The sequence below is a fragment of the Aptenodytes patagonicus genome, chromosome 11, assembly GCF_965638725.1.
Source record: "Aptenodytes patagonicus chromosome 11, bAptPat1.pri.cur, whole genome shotgun sequence".
Taxonomy (NCBI): domain Eukaryota; kingdom Metazoa; phylum Chordata; class Aves; order Sphenisciformes; family Spheniscidae; genus Aptenodytes; species Aptenodytes patagonicus.
Window position 1 is genome coordinate 18512065 of NC_134959.1, and position 22361 is coordinate 18534425.

At 34.9% G+C, this 22361-nt stretch overlaps 1 protein-coding gene across 2 annotated transcripts in view; it reads left to right on the forward strand.

The window, feature by feature from the left end:
- FTO (FTO alpha-ketoglutarate dependent dioxygenase) overlaps nucleotides 1–22361 on the forward strand; it is a 254967-nt gene that overhangs the window by 35785 nt on the left and 196821 nt on the right. For both annotated transcript variants that reach the window (XM_076349315.1, XM_076349316.1), the window contains exons 2-3: nucleotides 10388–10465; nucleotides 16145–16805. In XM_076349315.1, the coding sequence (XP_076205430.1) occupies nucleotides 10388–10465; nucleotides 16145–16805 (739 nt within the window). The remainder of the gene's footprint in view (nucleotides 1–10387; nucleotides 10466–16144; nucleotides 16806–22361) is intronic.

Below are 22361 nucleotides of genomic sequence, written 5' to 3' on the forward strand. Positions count from 1 at the left end.
CATTTTAAGAATAAAAATGTGAAAGAAAATTGAATAGTCCTTCTTTTAGCTGTAGTTCTTTAACCTTATGCTAGTACTGTAAATGTTCCAAGTACTATGAAATACAGATCCTGACAAACTCTTGTCTAAGTTTGTATGAATTGTGAGGCAGAAGAGAATTTCTAACAACAGCTTTAGGACTTCAGTAAAATATATTCTTACAGAAGTAGATCAGGGTCTCCTGATTCACTGACCACTGGTGACTGGTAAAGTGATGAACCAAAACCAAACTGAGGAATAAGATGCATCAAACTTTCAGTCAGTGTGGCTCTACTGCCTCCGGTTTATTTGGTTAAGCTGTATGTGCAGAACTTCTTAAGGAAATATGGATGATTCATTGCAGTCTGCTGGTCTAAACAGTTTGGGAACCACTGAACTAAAATGCATCATTTAGAAAAACATCCAAACTTGATATAAAAAAGAATTCCCACGAGGGAGAATTCATCTCTCTCAGTGGTGATCTGCTCCAATGGTTAATTATCCTTTCTTTCAAATTGTGCTCCCTGTTTCTGGTCTGAACTTGCCTAACCTTCTTTCAGACCCTGAATTTTGCTAATTGTTGTCTGCCAACTTATATGTTAAGTGTTAGCTTTCTGTTCCCCATGTGGCTTATTCCAGAGGCTGTGAACAAAACAAAGCCTTCAAACTAAACAAAATTAACTAAGTTTGAATTGTTCACTATGAGGTTTTTTTTTCTTTAAATAATTTTTGTTACAAAAAAACCCCCCTCTTCTTTCAGCAATCCCCATATAGCAATATCCTTCTTGAACTTATATGCCACAATTCAACAGTGTTTCATTAATAGCTGTCATCTTATGAAGTTGAGGCAACGACTGCAGTTTATAGTTTTCTAAGTGAAAAAGTAAAGTGTTGTTTTCCTCATTTGACCAATGGTGTAGTTTCTGCAAAATTAGGAAATTATAATAAATTATATTATTATTTATTATTATTATAACAAAAAGTTGTTATAAATACAAAACAATGTCTGCATTTATTACACAGGTTACTCTTATAAATGTATGAAATGTTACAAATTGCACTTTTTGCCACTGAATATTCTTGTACAAATTTTGATACATATGTTAAATTTATGTACATAATGTGATATGTAATTTTTATGTCCTTGAAAATAATTTGTAAAAAATGATGCAACTGTATTAACATTGTGCTCCTGTGTTGCTTCAAAAATAACATCTCAATGGTTGTGCTGTTTTGGAAATACGTTGACAATTTGTATGACACCAAATTTGTTGTAACCATGATGATAAATCAGTGATGGTTGCCTTTAAATTGTTTTGGGGAGAGGAGGGGGAATTGCACGAAGCTTCTGCTCAAAGGCTCCTCTAGTATGAGAAATGTTTGAAGGAAAATCTGTATTTATCATGTCCTTGAAAAGGACAAATCACAAAGATCGAAGAGCAGAGGCAGGAAGCAGGGTGCTGCTTCTGCAGCTGAACCTCAGGGGACCTAGTATACCCCTTCCTTCTGTGTATTCTGTCTGCAGTGATTTTGTTAATTGTGGCGTATACTCTCAAGAATTATCTTGTAAATAGCTCCTTTAAAATACATGGGCTCTGTATCTGGAGAAATGTGACTAACACAAAAGAAAAGTGTTCCTGGAATACATTTCCTTTTATCTTTAAGGCTTTCAACCATCTTCCTGTCTCTTCATTCCAGAGTGAAGAATACAGTTAAATAATCAAATATGATGTCTTGGAAGGCTGTAAAGGTCTTCAAATTTCACCAAGTTTGTAAGTGCTTTTATACTTTCATAGTGCTTGTGCTAATAAAAACCCTGGAAAATAATTTAGTTCTGTAAAAAATATCAAGAGTCAACAATTTTGTAATGGCCTACGAAGGTGTTCAAATACTATGTAATGGGCATGACAGTTACGGTATGTGAAATTTAATGCTCTAGCTCCTTATTGATCTTCCTTGTAGCCAATTGCATGGCACAAGCATTTACACTTAGCACCCGCTCTTTCTACATTAACACTGTCTTCAGCAGTGTTATCAAGGGGACTTTGGAAACCACACTTGATGCTAAACTTAAGTATTTAAGGAAAAATCTGGTGGTTTGTTTTTTTTTTTTTCCAAGTATCCATTTTATTTTCACTTTACTTTTGACTGCTGTTTCTTCTGGGTGATGTTTTAACACTAAAAATTCCCGGCGCCGCCCCCCCCCATTTTTAAGTGTCTTTATCACACATTGGATACTTCTACCATTAGCTATCAAAATATATATATAGACCAGAAATCCTGCAAGGCTCAGTATTTTCTGGAAATGATGAAAAGGTGCAAGAAAATTAATTGCATCTTTGATCTTGCTGGTGGTTCTGGAAAACTGTATTAGTGTGATCTGCTCGTGTGTGTGTTTGAAATTTGTCTGTCTACACCTACAGAAGTTATAGTCTGTCGCAAAGGTTCCGAATCTGCGTCTCAAGCTGTGTCAGCCCTTGGTTTTCATTCTGGAGGTCCTCGATTCATTCTCTGGTTGTTAGTGTGTTTGCTCCTACTTTGCTACACTAATTAGATATTATACCCCAGTGAAGGTTGTACAATTCCACATTGCAGATGTGCAATGCTTCCCAAAATGTTGTGGTGATTCTTAATGGTTCTTTCTGTTTCCTTGGGCCATTCAAGGAGAAACAGCACCATGGCAGTATATTTCCCGTTATAACCATAGCATGCAGCTCCTGAGGCTACACAGTTCCAGTGCCCTACGTTCTGGTAATAGACTTCAGTAGAAATTAGGCAATACCAGTAAGTTCTTAGTGTCATTAGAACATGAGAGGTCTACAGACAGCAATGTCACATGTATCCTTGTTTCAACATTAACCCTTGTTATAATCTATAGTTTTATTTTACCTGTTTTTAATCTTTATTGAATGTTTTCTCTGTTAAAGGATTGGTGCTTAGTATTTCACAACTGGTCAAATCCACTTGGTTTCTTGGGACTGGCTGTATAGGGGTATATTTGCTACATCATGCAGAATCAATTACTGGTGACAGTCACTAAGGTTTCTGTCTGCTGATTCTTTGGAGGTGAGCTGGTTAAGATCTGCTTGATTAAGAAATCTAGTTTCTCAGCAACTATTGGCTATTTTTCAGTGAAACTACGCAAAGAATGGCATGCAGAAATGGCCCAGTGTCCTTATCTATTCCTTGTGGTTCACAAACATGTTGATCTAAAAGTATCCACTGTTTCAAACATTTTCTTAGGTGCATGTATGCGCCTGTGTCCATATGTATAAGAAGAAAACTGAAGAACTGGAGATCTGTTTGAAATTTAGTCATTATTTCAAACAAAGTGTGAATGTTCGTACTTCTCGCCTAATACAGCTGATCCATTTACCAACTGGTATCTGCTGGAAGAGGATGCACAAATGATAGAGGGAACAAGAAATGGATCATGATGTCAAGATGCTTGCAGTGATGGTAGAAGTTCATTGACAGGTATACTGAGGAGGCTTAGGTGCATTTTGTCAGCAAAAAGTGGCTGTGTTTGAACAATTTATCATTTCAAATTTATATTGTGATTACTTAAAGTGCTAATCCATGTGTGACAAATCTACACTCAGATGGGTAAGAAAATTGCCGGTTCTGTTCCATTAACAGCCACTGGCCAAAGGAACAATGTTCCTGTAGGTTAAAACAACAATTAATGGGCCCTTAACACTTCAAGGTGGGGAGAGAGGGGATACTGGTCACAAAGACATTTTTCACACATTGCTAAGCTGCTTCAATGCATAAATTAACTCTTAGTTCAGTTACATCTGTCAAGTATGTTGTGCATATGCATGACTGGTCTGCGTGTGTGTGTGAACCAAAGTCCGGGCCTGTTGATTTATGAGAAAGGGTAAGAGAGGTTGAAATTAGTAAGCAAAGCCAAACAGTACCTTTGCAGGACAGAATATCAAACAGTCTTTTAGACAGCTGCTCAGTTACAAATACTGGTGTTAGACCTGAGGTCTTTGCATTACAGTAGATTGTTTGTTATGTAATTTTTTTCATGACCAGCTCACTTGAACTGCATCCTACTACTTCTGTAACTGGACTGGTTTGTTCAGTGGGAGAGCAAGATGCACAATGGTTATATTAAATAACCAGCATACTTTATTGTAGTATAGTTAGGAAATGGATTTATGGGCTATTAAATATTGCTGGAGAGTCATAGATAATTTTAATATGAGTTTCTATAGAATAATAATAATAATAATGATGCAAGTTTTTGTCCTTAATATGGAAATGTTTTTGGCATATAGTATTATGAGGGGGGGAGCCGTAGTATGCAAAGCGTGGTACAGTATGGTCATATGTCTGCCAGTATTTTTGATAGGCTGGATTATAGAAAGAATGTAGCACAGACAGGGCTTTTGGTAAGACTTGAGTGTAATGAAGGGTAACCTGGAACTATAACTTCTTCATGTGAGTAAATGGTGCTGTAAAATTGGCCAGTCCCTTAAGACCTTTTAACGAGTGGAGTTTACAGAAATAATTTGAAGAAAAAAAATTCTGAAATCTAATATATGTGATAATGGAGAAATAAAAGCTGTAATAGTGCATTTAGAATGTATTTTTTATTACTCTAGGTTCATTTCTGACATAACTGGTTTTAGTAAGCCACTTGAATGATCTTGGTTGCTACGAAGTTTTAATAGCTAACACTTGGAAAGCCGTGTAGTTTAAACAAATGTCAACTTCAAAATCACATTCCTGCCTTAAGAAACTATCCCAAATTTGGTGTGGTTTTTTTTTTTTCTTTTTAATTCTTTATTTTTTAAAAACCTGTGAAAGAATGTTAGGAGGTAAGGTTGTGGAAGTCCCTGTAAAGTGGTGGCTTTTTTCTAGATGGGGTCTTAGTATTTACTATATAAAGTATTTAATCTTCCTCCTTTTATAAAGCCATTGAGCTCTCACTTCAGAGCACTATCCCTTTTCTTCATGCATGACTTGAAAGAAATCCACATTTTATTATAGTTGATTAAAAAAAAAAAAAGATGAAAGAGAAACACAGGCCCTAATGTACATTCTTATGTGGGGAAAAAGCTAATAGAAAGGAGGGATTTTTTGAAAACCAAAGGTTTCTGAACCAAGGATCTGAACTTGTGATTCAGATCTTTCTTTCATGACAATATGCATTCTCAGAGTGCCTTGCTAAACCTGATAACCTTTTGGAAAACAAAAGACTATTGGGAAAAACTATTGAAGATGGAGATGATACTTTCTTATGCTTTGAATAGAGGTCATTTTTTTTAGGAGCTGCCCCAGAAATTTCTGCAAGCACATTGGATTGCACTGAAAACAAAAAAAACTTAAGTGTTTTACTAGTTCTGGTCCCGAGTCAGTATTCTCAAAAGTGTAAAAACCGCAGCAGGCAGTTAGCAAAACTTTTTAGGATGAAAAAATGGGCCAATGTTCTAAGAACTTCTAATGAAAGGATTTAAGGCAGAAGGGCTTTTGTAGGCTGTGAGTGGAGGCGATGTTTCAAAGCTACTAGGCCTTCCTTTTGCACTCTCACCTCTAGCAGTATATCGTTCCCTCCTTTAGCCCCAATAAGATTATTTGTCAGATCTAGACTTGAGATAGGTAAAATTCAGCCTAAATAAAATGTTCAGCTTTCTCTTACCTCTCTTCCTGTAAGATTGCTGGGGGTAGAGGGAATAAAAATGAGGAGCATTTTCAATCTTTGGTTTATTAGGGGGGGGGGGGGGGAAATCATCATTACCTGATGAAATTAAGGCAACATTAGGTGGGACTTTAGGTCACTGTACCATGAGTCAGGTAGGGAATCAGAAAATTCAATTATTTTGCAGGGAAGAGTGTACATGAGTACGTAGAATTATTTTTCTGGTGGTGCTGTTTTCTCTGCATCAGGCAAGCATCAGCTTGCACCAGCTTGCCTGAAAGGTAGACCGAAGAGTCCAGCTAGTTCTCAGCTATCTGCAGAGTATTAAAAATGGTTGTTCTCTGGTGTGATGTGTATATGAAATATTTGTAAATAATAAATATCTAAGAATTGTTAAAATAGGAAGTTAAATGCAACAGTGAGATAATAAGTTTTTGTTTGAATTGTCTTCTTTCATGTATCTTTTCCATAGCATGATTCATCTTTTGCTTCCTTCTGCATAATGCTGATTGTAAGGTGAAAGTAAGTAATCGGTGTCTGAAAAAAAGTTGATTGCATCCCCTCAGAGGTTGGGAATGTGCCTGTTAGAAGTTTCAAAATATCATCTTTTTTGAAAAAAATCTTTTTTAGGGAATAATGAGATGGGCTTTTCCAGAATAGTGAGTAACAGTCATGTTTTTTGGCAGTCTACTAGTTTGAATAAAGTATGTATTTTAACTGCTCATCAGAGTGAGTTCTTGTACACCTAAAAACTAACATCCTTAAATGTTTCATAGGCACTGTTGTATCTGTCTATGTCTTGGACTTGTGTGACTGACTTTTTACACCCGTATGGGATGCTGCTCTAGGTCCAGAGAGATTACTTGGTGTAGTGAAGCTGACAGTTTCCCTGAATTCAGGAGGAATGCAGGGCAGCAAACCAGGTTCTCTTTTTAGAGGTGAATACTACTGGCATTGACTGAAGTCTCCTTGTGTGAACAAATGCTATTTCTTCAATAAATTCTTCGGTGCGTTTTATGCTAAGTACAGGGGGGAAAACCCCAAACTTTTGCTTCTTAATGTTTTCAGTGTTTTTATGCGTTAGAAATTGTTGCGACATTGCAGCCATAAATTTGTTCTCAGAACTAATTTCAATAATATTTCAATGTGATTTCAATAAAATTAGTTTTTATAATACGTTGTTTCAGCCAAGACAATGATCTGTAAATTGGAAAATTACTATTGTCTTCTGACTTGTTTGATGATGAAACTAAGCGGGAATTCTATGTTTGAAACACTAAGGCCTTTACAGCCTAGGTATTGAACTTTTGTCTTACAATTAAGAGAGAAATGAAACCTTTTGAGAATGGTATTGACACCCTGCAGGGAAGTATGTCAGCTGCAAAAATTTTTACACTGTCATGCTTCTTGGCCAGAAAATGTCATCAAGTCCCATCTTTCTCTTGTACCACTTAATTTGAAAATAACAAACCATGTGTGTTTAACGTAACTGCATTTTGGCCTGTGACTTTGATGTATATTAGCTGTGTTTCTATTACTTCTCCTGCTGTGTAACATACAATACATTACTTTATTGCCATGAAGACACTTAGAAAAAATAAATAAAAAGGATATGTATAGTGATTGAGAGATTCCAATTATTACTATTCCCCTTGCTGAATTTTACAACCAACCATCTCGTTAGTAAACCTGTTTATTACTAATAAATGAGCAGAGATTGTTAATGTCTGCAGGAAGTTCATCGCACGCTCTAAAAGTGGGCATTAGTGCTTCTGGTATTCATTCCAGTTATCAGAGTCAGATATAATAGATCTATTAACACTTGCAGCAGCCTGCAAAATAAGGTATTTGCAGAGATTGTCTCCTTTCTGAAGGCCCAAGTACAACACTTAACAAGGTTTCTTGAGCAGTGCACAGTGCACGATGACATTGTAGGGATGGTGCAGTAAGATTCTTTCATGTATTGGCATCACTAATGTATATATAAAAATCACATTGGTTTTTAAAGTGTAAGAATTTAAGAACTGGTACCTGAATGAACTGTTACACTGTTAATAATTTTTAGAATGTAAAAATCAGATTTAGAAAAATGCTTTTTAAGATGCCTGATACCTTCAAGTAAAGGAAACTTTTTTAAATTTTTTTTTTATTTAGGGGTTTATGTGTTGGAAGTGCCTATAAGCAATGCTTATGTAACAGTGCTTCAAGTTACACATCAGCCAGCTGGTATAGCCAGATCTTCAGTTTTTCTCTTTTTTTACTTTTTTGAGGTATTTGTGAGTAGCTTGATGTTTTTGACATCTGTGTGACAGCTTCTTGCATAAGAGATGAGCAGCATGTTATACCACCCAGCTGTGTGTATTAGTCTGTACATCAAGCTGAAGAGCGGCACTTAGCCAGATCTGACAATCAAATGTGAACTAGTACTACCTATACACAAGAGTGCATTTTAATGTTGTGTGCTTTTTGCCAAGAGGCTGGTACTTGACAAAGAAATTGTCAGAATCTCTCTTCTTCCCACCTCTTTTTTTTTTCCCCCAGATATGAGTCCATGTTGAAACATTTTTTTTTTCCTGCAGTTTAATATGGCTTATCTTACAGGTAACAAAGCCAATCTAATGTTTTCAGTGATTTCATGTAATAAAATTGTCGCAAGCTTTTTGTAACAGAGAAGTGTTATTCTTTTAGAATATGCAGCAAATTAGCATGTCCTTTTTTGCGAACTTACTCTGAAGTTACATTATGCTCAGTTTCACCAGTGACTTCGTGTCACCATACCAACAACCTGTCCCCAAAGAAAACTAGAGACTAGAGAAATTACATTGCTGGTTTGTAAATTTCAGTGCTGCTCTTCTCCATCTAGTTAAGAGTTGGTGATCAGCAGAGTGTGAGTGTGGAGATGAGTGAGAGCTACCTGCTTTTATTTTGGTTTGACTGATCTGTTAGCTATGAACCTTAAAATCTTCTACACTTCCTCATGATTTTAAGCCTCCGTCATCATCTTTGATGCTTAAATCTGAATAAATGAAATTCATTGTCACAGAATAAAATACGCAGTAACACTCTTCATAGTTCATCTTTCCTTGTTTATGTGTTTGCTATAAGCCAAGAGTTAGTTACTACATGTAATATTTCTTTCTTCATTTTTTAAATAGGATTGCCAGAATAGGGAAGATCTGTTTTGACCTGTATATGCAACCCAAAGAGATTATCAAAAGAGGAATTTACAAGGAAAAAAAATGGTTTTTTAACAGTTAATTCTCTTGTCTATGGAATAATTAATTTGCAGTGACATCTAGGTGATGAAATACATAGTTGTTCCCATATAACTTGGTTTTACAAAAGTGTTAGTGATACCCTTTTTTAACTTATTCTGTGTTTTCCTTTGTAGTACACCCTTATAATTCTTTTAAAAACTGTATTCCATTTCCATCTGGTCTTGCTCTTACAACATAAAAGTATTGAGCAAGCTGCAATAATTATTTCTTGTGATGGTGTTTACGTAGTTGAAAGTATTGTAATAAAAATGAGAATTTGATTCCTCTTATCTGAAATATTCAAGCATTATGACAGATGTAGTTTTATGATCTTTGAGTTGCATTTTTATTAGTAAATATTTGTTAATGATCAAAGTTTGTAAAGAAACCATCCTTGCAAGCTAAAAGAAAGAAGAAATAAAGGAAACAGTGTATTAACTTTCTAGGCCAATACTTCCACTGTAACAATTTTTACACTGTTGTTAATCTGTACTTATGTTGAGTTAGTGTTGAATTAGACTGTGGATAAATAAATGTGGATGGACTTGTCATGGGTTGGGATTGTTTGATTCCAAAAATCTGATGGCATGTTTCAAGCTTCTCTTGCACTTTCTAAATCTTTAGCTGCACAATTAATTGTATAATGCATACAAAAAAAATCTATTTTTATTAATAAAAACCTGGAAAATGCAGTTTGGGGAAAATCAGGTTTTTACCTTAGCAATTTCTCAGTGGTCGTGTTGACTAAACATTGGTGGAGATACTTTCAGTCTAAAACAGAAGTAAAAAGGGAGTGAAGAGAACAAGGGGGACAGAGAAAACCTGCTCTTCAGTGAGCTGGTTCTTGGCACACTCCCAACGTCAAACCAGATTTGTGACTGCTGGAATGGCAGGTCTTGAGTATCGCGTTTTAAATATTGTCAGGTTGTAGGGGCTCTGGTGTGCAGTAGATGATGTTTTCTTTTTCCTTCATACACCCGTTTCAGGAAACATTTCAGAGTACACCCAACATTGAGGCTCATTGTTTTAATAAAGTATATTATTGAGCCATTTAATGGAATATGAGCTTTGTACCCATTGGATCCACAAATTGAAGTAGAAAATAAAATGAAAAAGAACTAAGAAATTAGTATCAAGGTACAAAGTAGGCATAGTTCTGAAGAACATTAGGCCAAGATGGATTTTCATCAGTGTAACAAGGACTGATTATCTAAAAAAGAATTTAGGGGAAAAATACTTACGTGCTCTGAAACTACCTAACCTGAATTACTGCTTTGTAAGTGGCAAAGCTCCACTGATTTTTTGCATCCATTTTTCCTTATTTAATTTTCCAGAATTGAAGGTAGTAAGAGAAATAATTGCACATGTTTGTGTCTTTTTAATACAACTAGTTTTATACTTGGCTGTTTTTATCTTGGGTTTTAGTTTGATTTTCTGTTTCAATTTTACCCCTCTAAAACAGAAAAAAAAGCTTCTTGAAGAACTTGGAGAGAATAGACTTCCGTATGTGACACCAGCTGATGCTGATTTCCATCAATTGGTAATGTATTTCTTTTAACTGTACTTGTTTTAAACTAAAATGGCTGTTTGCACTGAAGAACAAATACATTTTCTTCAAAAAGACACTGTGAAATCTGATATGAAAAAGGTATCCTGATGGCTGATAATGTACTTTCAGGTGATGCAAAATAAGACCTCTAGAATTGGGATATTCAAGAACGAAAACTTTGTGAACTTCATTTATTTTTAGGATTTTGCCCTGAGTATCAGTACCTGATCACCAGGTAACACATGTAACAATGAATCACAGTTTCTTATGCTTTGTTAAAATAAAATACACGTCACCTTTCTTTTAAGTTTTTTTTGTTTTTTTCTTTTTTTTTCTGAATTGTGAAGAGAACTATTTTTTATAGCTCAGGTTTGGCAAAATAGGGAAAATATTAACATAGAAATTTGAAATTTTTTGGCTTAATTCTACTTGCAAACAATAAGTAACCCTTAAGACATTGTTTACAAAACGAACTGTGGAAACTGGAATGCATGCCTCGAATGAAACCAAATAAAAGCAAAAACAGGCCCAGTAGCCACATGAGTAGTAAACCAAATGAGTGTATAGAAGAGTATCATGAAATTAATAGAATATTCTGCATCTATCTTGGATCTTTCTAGGTCAGCTACAAAACATATGGCAAGAATTGTAGGTTCAATCAGATCAAATCGGAACACGGTAAGATGAAAAGCATAAGAAAGAATCTAGTAGTTTGAACAGCTACAGAAAGCGTGCTTGCATTACAGGCATGTCACCTTTCTTGTATTGACATATGGCTCAAAGATGTATATGGTAGCATAAAAATAGGTCTGACTCTTTCCTTGTGAGGATGAATTTCTCTTTTGCAGGATTCCAAGGCCAAGAAAAGTTTAGCACACACCACACTATAGAAAAGGAAAGATGCATTTATGGGTCAGGTACTGGACTGCGACTCAGAAGCATGAAGTCTAACTCCAGTTTTGCCACGGGATTACAATAGTGATATTGAGCAGTCTGTATACTTCCCTCACCTTTCTCGTTCATTTGTGTTGTAGGATGCTTAGGGGAAAGCATGGTTTTCTCTGTATTTTTACAGTGCTGACATAGTGGAAGTAAGCTCTTGATTGGGATCTTCAACAGCTGTAAGGATAATAATATGAAAACACATAACTTGCTGTTAACCATAAAAGTATTTCTGTGGGTAAGGGCAAGGAAAAATGTAGAAGAGCTTAACAGAATGATTTTTTTTTTCTTCTTTAAAAAAACCAAACCAAAACAACCCCAAACACATTCTTTTCAGTTTTAAACTAGTGTTCAAGAAGAAGCTCTTCCCCCTTTTAAGACTTGGGCAGCTTACTGTTTTCTCCTTCCTAGTCATGTTACATCCCCTCCTGTTTGTTCTCTTCTTTTATATCTGTTGCTGCCAAGAGCTGCTATGCCCAGCATCTTTTTCTTTTTTCTGTCTTGTAAATCCACAGTCTCATGGAGCTGATGTGAAAAGAGAAGATGGAGCCAAGGCTGCCCAAGTGGCATCTCATTTGTCCAGTATCAGTAACCCATAAACATAGAAGACAATGGGAACAAAATAAGCAGCAAAATCAGACCTGTTCAAGCCTTAATAGAGTTTAGATACATTCTTTTTGTATCATATATAATTATACTTTTTGTGTAGTGTTTGTGTGCACGCTGAGTATTTTTAAGTATATGTGATAATCATAAGCATCACAAGTGCCTTTTAAATTCTTACGGTGGTCTTGAAATGTTACTTTAGTCACAGGTGTAGATATTGCAAGTTCCACGATGCTTAAATGTACTACAGATGGAGGGAAAAGATAACTGGCAAAATATAATATCACATAAAGTTTAGTTTTATAGTCTGTCTTTCCTGGAGAGACCTGCCTTATTCCTTTAAGGATCCACTCCGTATAAAGTAGTATTCTTTGAATGTGTTGGAAAGGTTAGGTAGGACACAAGTGAAAAAACATACAATATCCTGTCAGATATGAAAATGTACAGTCTGAACAAAACTAAGAAATTCCATCACAAGCAAAACTTCACTGACATCCTCTTTCAATGCGTCTTGCCTGATGAAGATTTAGAAATGGGCCCCAGACCATAGGCTGAAACAAGGTAATGTTTAAAGCCAGTCATGAACAAGAAAAAGTCTGTTAACGAGGCAATTCACAAATATCTGAAGTACAAACTATCATTTCATGGTTTAAGTGGCAGTTTGCTTATCAGGGGTCCTTATTGCTGATTTCTAACTTTATTCTATCATTTGAGTCATCCTGTAGGGTGATTCTCTGTGTTGAGTACCACCATTAGAAGTGAAAGCATGTGTGTATTTAAAATCACGTGTGTAATATTCATACGAAGAATTGAGCATCAGATGTGCTTTTTTTTTTGTCCTGTAGTTGCCAGTAATGTACCTACTTCTTTCAGAGTGAACAGTGAATTGACCTTTAATACTTGCTGTCAGAGTTACAACACAGAGTACATGATTACTCCCCCTTCCCCATCCCCCCAAAACAACAAGGTGTCCGGTGTGAACCCAGCATTCACCCTGTGTTCTGATCCCTTAATGCTTTCCTTATGTAGGACATAGCACAATGACTGGTTGGAGATTTAAAGACGACCAAACTGTTTTCATGTGATGTGTCGGAAATGTGTTTCCACTTCCTGATTTCTTCTGAGATACCAGTGTGTGGTTTTTTAAGGTAGAATCCTAAGTATACTGTGCAAAACTTAACGATAGTATAGTTCTTAAGCATGTAATCTTAAAATACAACCTAAAAGTAACATGCCTCTGACTTGACTGGCAGTAAAATGTGGAAGACGTTACCTCTGCAGTTCAGGAGGGGAATACAATGTTGTGACCTTTGTAAAATCTGTGTGCTTCCTTTCTAGTGCACGTTTTCAGGCATTTAGTTGCTTTACATCGTATTGTTATTTCCCTCCTTCTGTTTGTAATAATTGTTGGGAATTTCATGTGTGCGATTCATGTCAGAAATTCAGTATATTAAATGGTTTAAAAAGATGTAGTAATAAAGACTTTTTAAATATGCCATAATAGCATACGTAATGTAGTAATTGGTTAATCTGACCTGAGTATGTCCAATATACAGAATTATTTAAAGAAATACTGGGATACTGCTATAGAACTGTTAGTGCTGTTTCTTTTATACATATCCTTTGCATAATGAAACAAATCATGCAGTAATAATATTTGTATGTCACAACGTATAATGTTCTGTCATTATTAAGTATGATTGTGAAAGAATACTTAGATTCCCATCAACGTATACCCACGCATCTGACTGTAGCCTATAGCTGTAAATCCTTAAAATTTGCAGTTACTGATTTCAGTAGTTATTCTTTATAAGGATTTTTTCACTGTACTGTTCAAAGGCTACAGATACAAAGCACTGATTGAAACAAAGGGGACAGTTCATAACCTCTAAAGGAATCGTTTCAGGCTTTTGGCAAGCTCAGGCAAATTGTGTTTATCGAGTTTATATTCAGTTCTTTTAATGAAAGCTGGGATCCAGTGTTATAGAATCATAGAATCATTAAGGTTGGAAGAGACCTCTAAGATCGAGTCCAACCGTCAACCCAACACCACCAGGCCCACTAAACCATGTCCCTAAGCGCCTCATCTACACGTCTTTTAAATACTTCCAGGGATGGGGACTCAACCACTTCCCTGGGCAGCCTGTTCCAATGTTTAACCACTCTTTCAGTAAAGACATTTTTCCTCACATCCAATCTAAACCTCCCCTGGCACAACTTGAGGCCATTTCCTCTTGTCCTATCGCTAGTTCTATGCTGGGGATTGTAGAGGGACCTTCAAATAGATATCTGGAACTGTTTTCAAGCTTTGGTATTTAAAGTATAGCATGTAAATACAATTGTCAGAAATTATTGTCTGTAGGTACTGTTATGGGGTTTTTTCCTCTCTCTAGGAAGCTAGTTTTTGGAAACCATAAAAATGTGTGAAGAAAGGGAGTTACTTCACTGTAAAAATTCACGTGTAAAAATAATAAACTACAATTTATTATGTGTCATCATTATTTTTAAAATAGACTTCCTTTTATATTCCCCTTTTTAGTAGAAACAAATTATCCTATAAAGCCACCTCTTCAGTGTTGCAGGATAACAACATGTTATGATGCAAAAGTCTAACTGTTTTCATGCAGTAGAAAATGCGCATACTGACTAGCTGCCTGGTTTGTATTTTTTAAAGGCATCTTTTCTGGATTTTAAAATTAATTTCCTGAAAGGCAGGTTCAAATCTGACTTGGAAGTAGATAGTACTAGTAAAGTGGTTTTGAGTTGTACCAGAAGGAGCCCACAGATGGATTGTAGGTCAGTGTGATGCCTTTGTGTTGGTGGCTTTTATTTGTTTTTTAAAAGCACTTTGAATGTAAGCTATTACATTAGTAAAACTTTTGATAGATCAGTTTTGTGCATCCATGTGCTCTTGCCCCATTGCCTAATGCCTTCTGATTTCAGTTTACTCCCCCCCCCCCCCCAACACCTTCAGTATCTACCTTTTCCCCAGACTAATCACTAACTTCTGGACAAAAGGAGGTAGGTGTAGTGAGTTGTTTGGAGCTTCACACGTGCTAATTAACACTTGATAGGCTCACGTTACAGCCTTTCCGTTACTAAGGGCCCTAGTTTGCATCTGTTTCTTTTATTTATCTATTAATTTTAATGAAATACATAGGAACTATTTAAGAACTTATTCTGTAGCCTTTGTCCAGTTTGCCAAACAGTCTCAGCAGTAGTTAAAGCAGATTTACAGGCAACCAATAAAAGGTGTGATTACGTGATACTCACTTCCTTAGAAAACCAGATTAACAAAATAAAATTATCCAAGCCTTCCTGGAGTGGGCAGCAGTATTTTGCATACAAAGCAAGATACTGCTGATTAGGAGCGTCATACCTTGCTGGGAGTTGTTGCCTCCACAAACTGCTGGATTCTGAACTCCAGCTGATACCTGTGGTGGGGAGATGGAGAGGAAAATAAGTTTGGATTTTTTTTTTTTTTTTTATCTAAAAGGGGAACTTTTTATATAAAATAGGAGAGCTAATTGGCATGCATTGAGGAATGTGAAAATAGAAAGGACCAGTATGTCAAGGACTACTTTGAAGACAGAGGTGCAGTACAGCAGAATGTTGGCCTTTTTTGAAAATTTACATTTTCATTTTGTTGTTTTTGCCCTAAAAATTGTTGTAATATGAAATTATATCAGATTATCATGTAGCCCTCTAGAATTCTGTACATCAGAATGAGACAGAATGGTCTTTGCAACCATCATAAAAAGAGGAGTCACTTTGTTGCTGCTTGATATTCCATTGTTTGTATACTTAAAGGTAGCATTGTCTACAGATTCATCAGTGGAGCTTATATGTTCTATTGATTTCTGCCAGAATCCTCAGATTTATTTATTTATTTAGAGATTTGCCCTGGTGATAACTCTCTGGTTACAGGCCACTGGTACATATCCACAGTTTGTGCCATATATTGGAATATGAGAATAAAGTAACAAATACTGGCATCTATTTCTTCATCATATTCTAGACTCATGCTTGATAACTTGCCAACTTAGGCTTGTCTGTTCTTGAATATATGAAATAGTTTGGTTCCTGTAAAAAGAATAATTCTCTTGCCTTTTTTTTTTTTAGTGGAAGACTAAATATTCCAAGCTGATTTTCAGAAAATCTGATACAGTACCTGAAGAGCTCCATCAAATGGTACAAGAAGGCTTTCTGACCTTGCAAAAACACAATTGTTTCTTTCAAGATCTTGTAAGGATCAAAGGAAAAGATTTTGTTACCCCAGTGTCTCGTATATTAATTGGAAACCCGGGATGCACTTACAAATACTTGAACACAAGATTATTTACAGTTCCTTGGCCTACTGAAGGTTATGATATAAAATATTGCAGTCCTCAAATACATGATGCTTGTAAAGCATTAATCAGACTTAATGACTACTTGCATATTGAAGCAGTCAAGGCATTACAAGGACAAAACTTGTTTGAGACCAAAGAAATTAAAGATACTACTGTAATAGATAGGGAGCAAAATTTTGCTACTTCTCTTACGGAGAAAGGGTCTGTTTCAAAAGATCAAAGCAGTAGTTGTGTACCAGAGGATGACTACATAAGTCTAAAGAACAGAACATCTTATAACTTGACTTTATTAAATTATATGGATCCGCTACAAATGCTGTACTTGAAACAAGAACCTTATTTTGGAATGGGGAACATGGCAGTGAGCTGGCACCATGACGAGAATCTGGTTGAAAGGTCAACGGTTGCTGTGTACAGTTATAGCTGTGAAGGTGAGTAATGGGAGGTATGAGTTGACTAGTGATACAAATACCTTAAATCCCTGAAGCTCTTTTATGTTTCCTTGTGTGTATGTACATAAACACACCTGCATGCTAGTCTAGATTTGTCATGTGCTTCTGAATACATGTGGTACTTTCTGTATTTAAGCCCTATCTTTATTTCTACTAAAACCTGTACAAAATATATCTGTGTGTACTGCAGCTGGCTTATCAGTCGTTCTCTAAGTAGATTTAAAAATTGGTATGATTAACTTCCTGACTAAGAGCCAGGAAATCAAAATCTGTCTAATACCTATTTCAGATTATGCATGTGCATATTTTCTATCCTGTAAAATGTTTCATTGTAGTTGAGATCACTATCTTTATTGTGTTATTTATCGTATACAGACTTGCTTCTGCTTTATGCTGATTTTACTACTCTTCCTTCTTTGGGAAGATCATTTTAGTTTGGTTTTGTATAAAAGTATTACTGTATTTACCTGGAAGTGTATACATTTTGTCTAGGCATGCTGTAGTGCTAATGCACGTTTTGCGGAGGACTTGCCAACGTTTCTGTAGTTGGGAGGGATGGAAGTTTTCCATTAAAAGACCTGTTGTCTGACAGGCTTTGCAGGCTCTTAGTTATTTAAAAACCATTTAAATGCAGTATTAGGGGGAAAATGGTAGTTGAAGAGTCATTAAATAATTTCATTTTTAGTTTAAAGTACCTTTCCCATCTTTATCTTTATTTAAAAACAGACATGAAGATTTTTGTTTATTTTTTTCCTAACAAGTTTTGAACAAAGCCTTGATTTTTTTTTTAATGGCTTCCAGTTTTGCAAACATAAGATTAGAATTTAGACACTTGATTTGAATTTGCAAATGCTCCCTTATGTTTCATAATTCACAACTGATTTTTGATCCTTCCAAAAATCCTTTGATGTTTGCTTCAAAACATGAAAAGAATTCACATTGACTTCGGTAGGTTTTGGCTAAAGGCCATGATGTAAAAATAACAGCTTATACTTTCATGTGCATTCTCTTGTTAGTTTTGTTATTAGTTTTGAAACTATGGGTCACTTTGTTATTTAACGTTCAGCTGAAATCATCATATTTACATTTTCCTGGACATAAAACATCAGCTGGCTTAGCAAACTGAATAGAAGAGATTCCCTGACCAGTAGAAGTGTCATTTTGTTCATGAACTTTTTTCTGTCTTACTTGCCAAAGATATTGATATTTTATGTCCAGTAAATGTATTTTTTTTTTCAGTTGTACTGTAGCTAACTTAAAATGTTACTGAAAAAATATTTAAAGAAACATAAGCATGAACTTGTAGTAATCATAGTGTGTGTGAGGATTTATTGTAATATGCTTAAAAACTTTTTACTTTAACATAAAACTTGCTTGTGGAGGGGAAAAAATGAGTCCCTTTAAGTTCAGAGAGCTATAAATTAACAAAAAAGAAAGCTGCTATGTTTATTCATAACTCGTCACTTGATTTTGTTTCTTCAAGTTCAGCAAGCTAGGTAAATATCATGCTGTTTTAAAACCACTGCAAATTCTGTGCAAGATTTGATTGATGAGGGTAGAAAGAAATATTTGATATATTTAGACAAAATTTTTTTATATCTATATGTAATTAATGTTTTTGCCACATACAAGATTTTTTTCACAAATACACTTAAAAGTTTATATTTTTTTCCTGAAGGATTTAAAAATAGACATGAAAGCTGAAAAAAGCTAAGAGCTTTCCAGTGAATAAATTGATCATTCTATCATTTACATTTAAAAAAAAAATTAAAAAATTACTACTTCAAATTTTTGTATTTTTGCAATGATTCCAAAAGTTTTTGATCAAATTGAAACTTGATTATACATTGGGGAAAATCTCTTGGCAGGAGGTGGCGATGTTAAAACCTCAGTGTAGCTGGAGATAGTGTAAAAGACACTTCTTTGGGAAGACAATGATTTATGAAGTCAGATCTAAATCTGAACAAGATTGAATTCCACTTGATAGCTCTTGAGCATGGCTCAAGTTGGTTTAATGAACTTTAGAGGGAATTTAAGGTGCTTACCATGGCTCCTGAGCATCATGAGGAAATGTCCTGTAGTATACCTTCATGTGAAAACAGTTCACTCACATCTGTCTATATTCAGGTTGTGGTTGTCATTGTATATCCCTAAAGTGAAGCCATATTTATAGTTGGCCTACTTATTAATAAATTGGAGGAAATGGAACCTGTTTCTAGTTTATGAATATGGCATTGTAATTAAAGTGACAGTAAATACTTGTGTGTGTTGAAGTTTTCTACCTAGGGATCCAAAAGGAGTAATGAGTCTACTTGATTTTAGAGAAATAGATTGTCTTTTTGCTCTTCTGATTTCCTGTTTATAGCTTTCAAATGCTGGTGGTTATAAACTTATCAGTGCTTGTAATATTATTCTTTCCAGTTCCATATCACTTCAATGTATTGGTTCACAAAGACTGTCAATATTTACTGTATCTCTTATCAAGCTCCCCGTAACTGTGAATCATGAAGAAGCTCCACATCTTTTTGAAGATTGTTGCTAAATCTTTGTAGAATCGTATCTTGACTCCTCTTCCCGTTTTCCATAAATACCTTTGCTTTTTACGCCAGTATCTTTTAATAGTACATTCTCCATTAATTCATTTTGTATTGAGTTAGCATTGAATTGTCACTGTAGTGTATAAAGACTATCACAGAATCATTTGTTCTGCCACAAATGCAGAATGCCCAGGTTTTCAGATTTTGAACAGCAGGAGCCCTAGGAGTCAAGCGATCTTACTGTGTTATGGCAGCTGTTTGTCGGACTGTTTAGAGATGCACAACTCAGGTTATATGGTTTTCTTTTTACTTTAATTTGCATTTTTATATCATTAGCTGTTTGATACCTACTCATTTGATTAAATAGTATTAAAACAGATACTACTGTAATTGAAACAACTTTATTTTCTTGTTCACTTGTTCAGTGTTTGATGCCATAATGAAAATTTGATGTTTGAACCTTTGATCTTTATTAATTGGAGTAGAAGCAGTTTTTAATATGCCAGAAAAGAAATTTGAGAGCCAACATAAAGATACTGGAACAAGCTGATATTTTAATTAGTATCACTGTTTATTTTCTTGTTTCCAGTGTCAAACTGTTTCAAAGAAACTTCAAATGAGGTTCATTTCTAACAACAAACCAAGATAGATGTTTTGCTTAATGCTCATCTGAATGGTGTTTGCTTTTATTTACATTAAAATAAAATGCATTGCGTTACACTAGGTTAAAAGTAGGTTATCAAGTGATAAGAATAGACCCTCACAAAAATTTGGGAAATTTCATTTTAGTGTGCATACTGCATGAAAGTGCATGAGTGGTAGTCATGGTGCATATGCAGAACTGAATACATTACAGAATGTGTGTTCAATTATACTGTCACTAACACACTATTTGGAATTAATTTACTTTTCAGAATTTACCATGGAACGGGAATTCCAAATTTTGACCAATTTAGGATTTTTAATAACACATTAGCTTACAAATATCCTATCACATAAGAGCATTAAGGTAAAAACTTGTTCAGGATTTTGATATAGTAAGCTAATAACCCATTTTTATTTCCTGCTCTATTTATAAAAGTGAATTGCAATCCAAAAACTAGTGGAATAAGGGCATTTTCAAAAATTAGATTTTATTAATGAAAATTTCCTAATGAACAGTTTTCCCTCGGGTCTTTGTTAAGTTTTGTAGGAAGTCTTATTGCTTAGCAGAGCACTAGTTGGTTCTAAAGATGTTTTTTGAAGTAGAGCCTTGTTTCAGTTACTAACTTCAAGGAGACGGAAAGTAATGTAGTCACAGGAAGTGTCCATCTTTCTCTTACCTGGATTTCACACAAACTATGAGGTTAGATAAGTGGTTTTCTCTAGATTCTTTACAGTATCTTTGTTTGTCTTCTTGCTGTAAGGCCTACTTGCTGTATAAATCTCTTCAAGTACTAAACAACTGGCTCTGTTCGCTGACAAGGTAATGTTGAAAGGTTTAACAAACTTTGTCAGTTGCAATAATGACTGATTTTGAAGGAGCTTTTATTCTGGTTTCTTTTGTAAAATGCTGTTTGTATTTTTTCACACTGCAATGTTAGAAGCAATATCCTAGCACTAAATCTAATGACTGCTATTTTATTTCTACAGTAATTGCAAATAAAAATACTTGAGATTCACTGCAGATGTTTGTTTCCTCACTAGGTTAAAAAAAAAAATCCTGAAACTACAAAAGTTGTTCAGAATTGAAGTCAATCTAAATTTGTAGTTGACCAATAATCCTCTGTGGATAATGGATAAAAGTCATGGAGTAGATGTTTGTACAGGATGAGAACAATTACATTAAATAGTTTCTAATGTCAATAATGTAGAAGAAATATTGCTTGTTGAAAGAATAGAAATGGTATGTAGAAAAATACGTATTACATCTTAAGAAATGAATATGTGAGTGAAATGGTCACATCTGTAACTTGTAGGTTCTGGCCAGTTGGAATTATTTTCTGAGAGAATCACAAATTTTTAATGATCCAATTACGCTTATAATAATAGATTTAAATCCTTGTTTTCTAAAAAGAACTCATCATTTGAATTAACTGTTGTGGGGTTTTTTTGTTTGTTTTTTTTTAACCATGCTCTCACTGATTTGATCAAATAAAGTGGCTCCTTCAAGAATGAAGGGATGACAGAATATTCTTTGTTCTTATTTTAGTGCTTATGTTCTTGATATATTTGAACACAGTATTCCAAATACGAATTGATAAAAACAATGTTGACAAATCTTCCGATTTTCGTTTTTGTGAATGTCAATTGCAAGCATAAGTTAAAATGTTACTACAGTTTAATGAACCTCTTATGCTATGGCTTTTCAGTAATAAGGTAGAAGAAATAACTGGGTAGATACTCATTCTTTCCCACCAGCTGCTGAAAAGCAAAGCATGCTCTGCTTTTTTCACTTCTTGCATATAACATATATAAATTGCTATGGAAGACAGTAATAATGTATGTATTTCATTAATTGCTGAACATGTGCCTGAATTCTTTTAAATTCTCAAAAAATCAATCAATCTGTAAAATAATAATTCTTTTTTTCTGTATAACAATGATCAGTTGGATTTAATGACAAAGTAGATATTTACAGTCCTGCTTGATTTTAGCAATGTGTTGGCAGTGATTCCGTCGTCTAAGAAATCACGTTTGATTTAAGATTACATTCAGGATATAGTTTGGCGTTACAATTTGACTTGAATAGAGAACATTTAGGTCTTAGAATGTCAAAAAACTCTCAAACTGTTGAAGATTTTGGTGCCGAGTAGCAAAGAAACTTTTCAAAGCTACTTTTACTTTCTGTGCTGTGGAACAGTAACCAAACTAGGTCCAGGAAAACAAGTTTCATGTTGTTCTGAACCTAAGCATGACCCAAACCTGATAAGATCATGTCTTAGAGCTGGAACATCTCTGAAATTTGAGCTGTCTAGTTAGAAGCATAATGTTGTGGCCAGTTTTCTGCAGCTACATT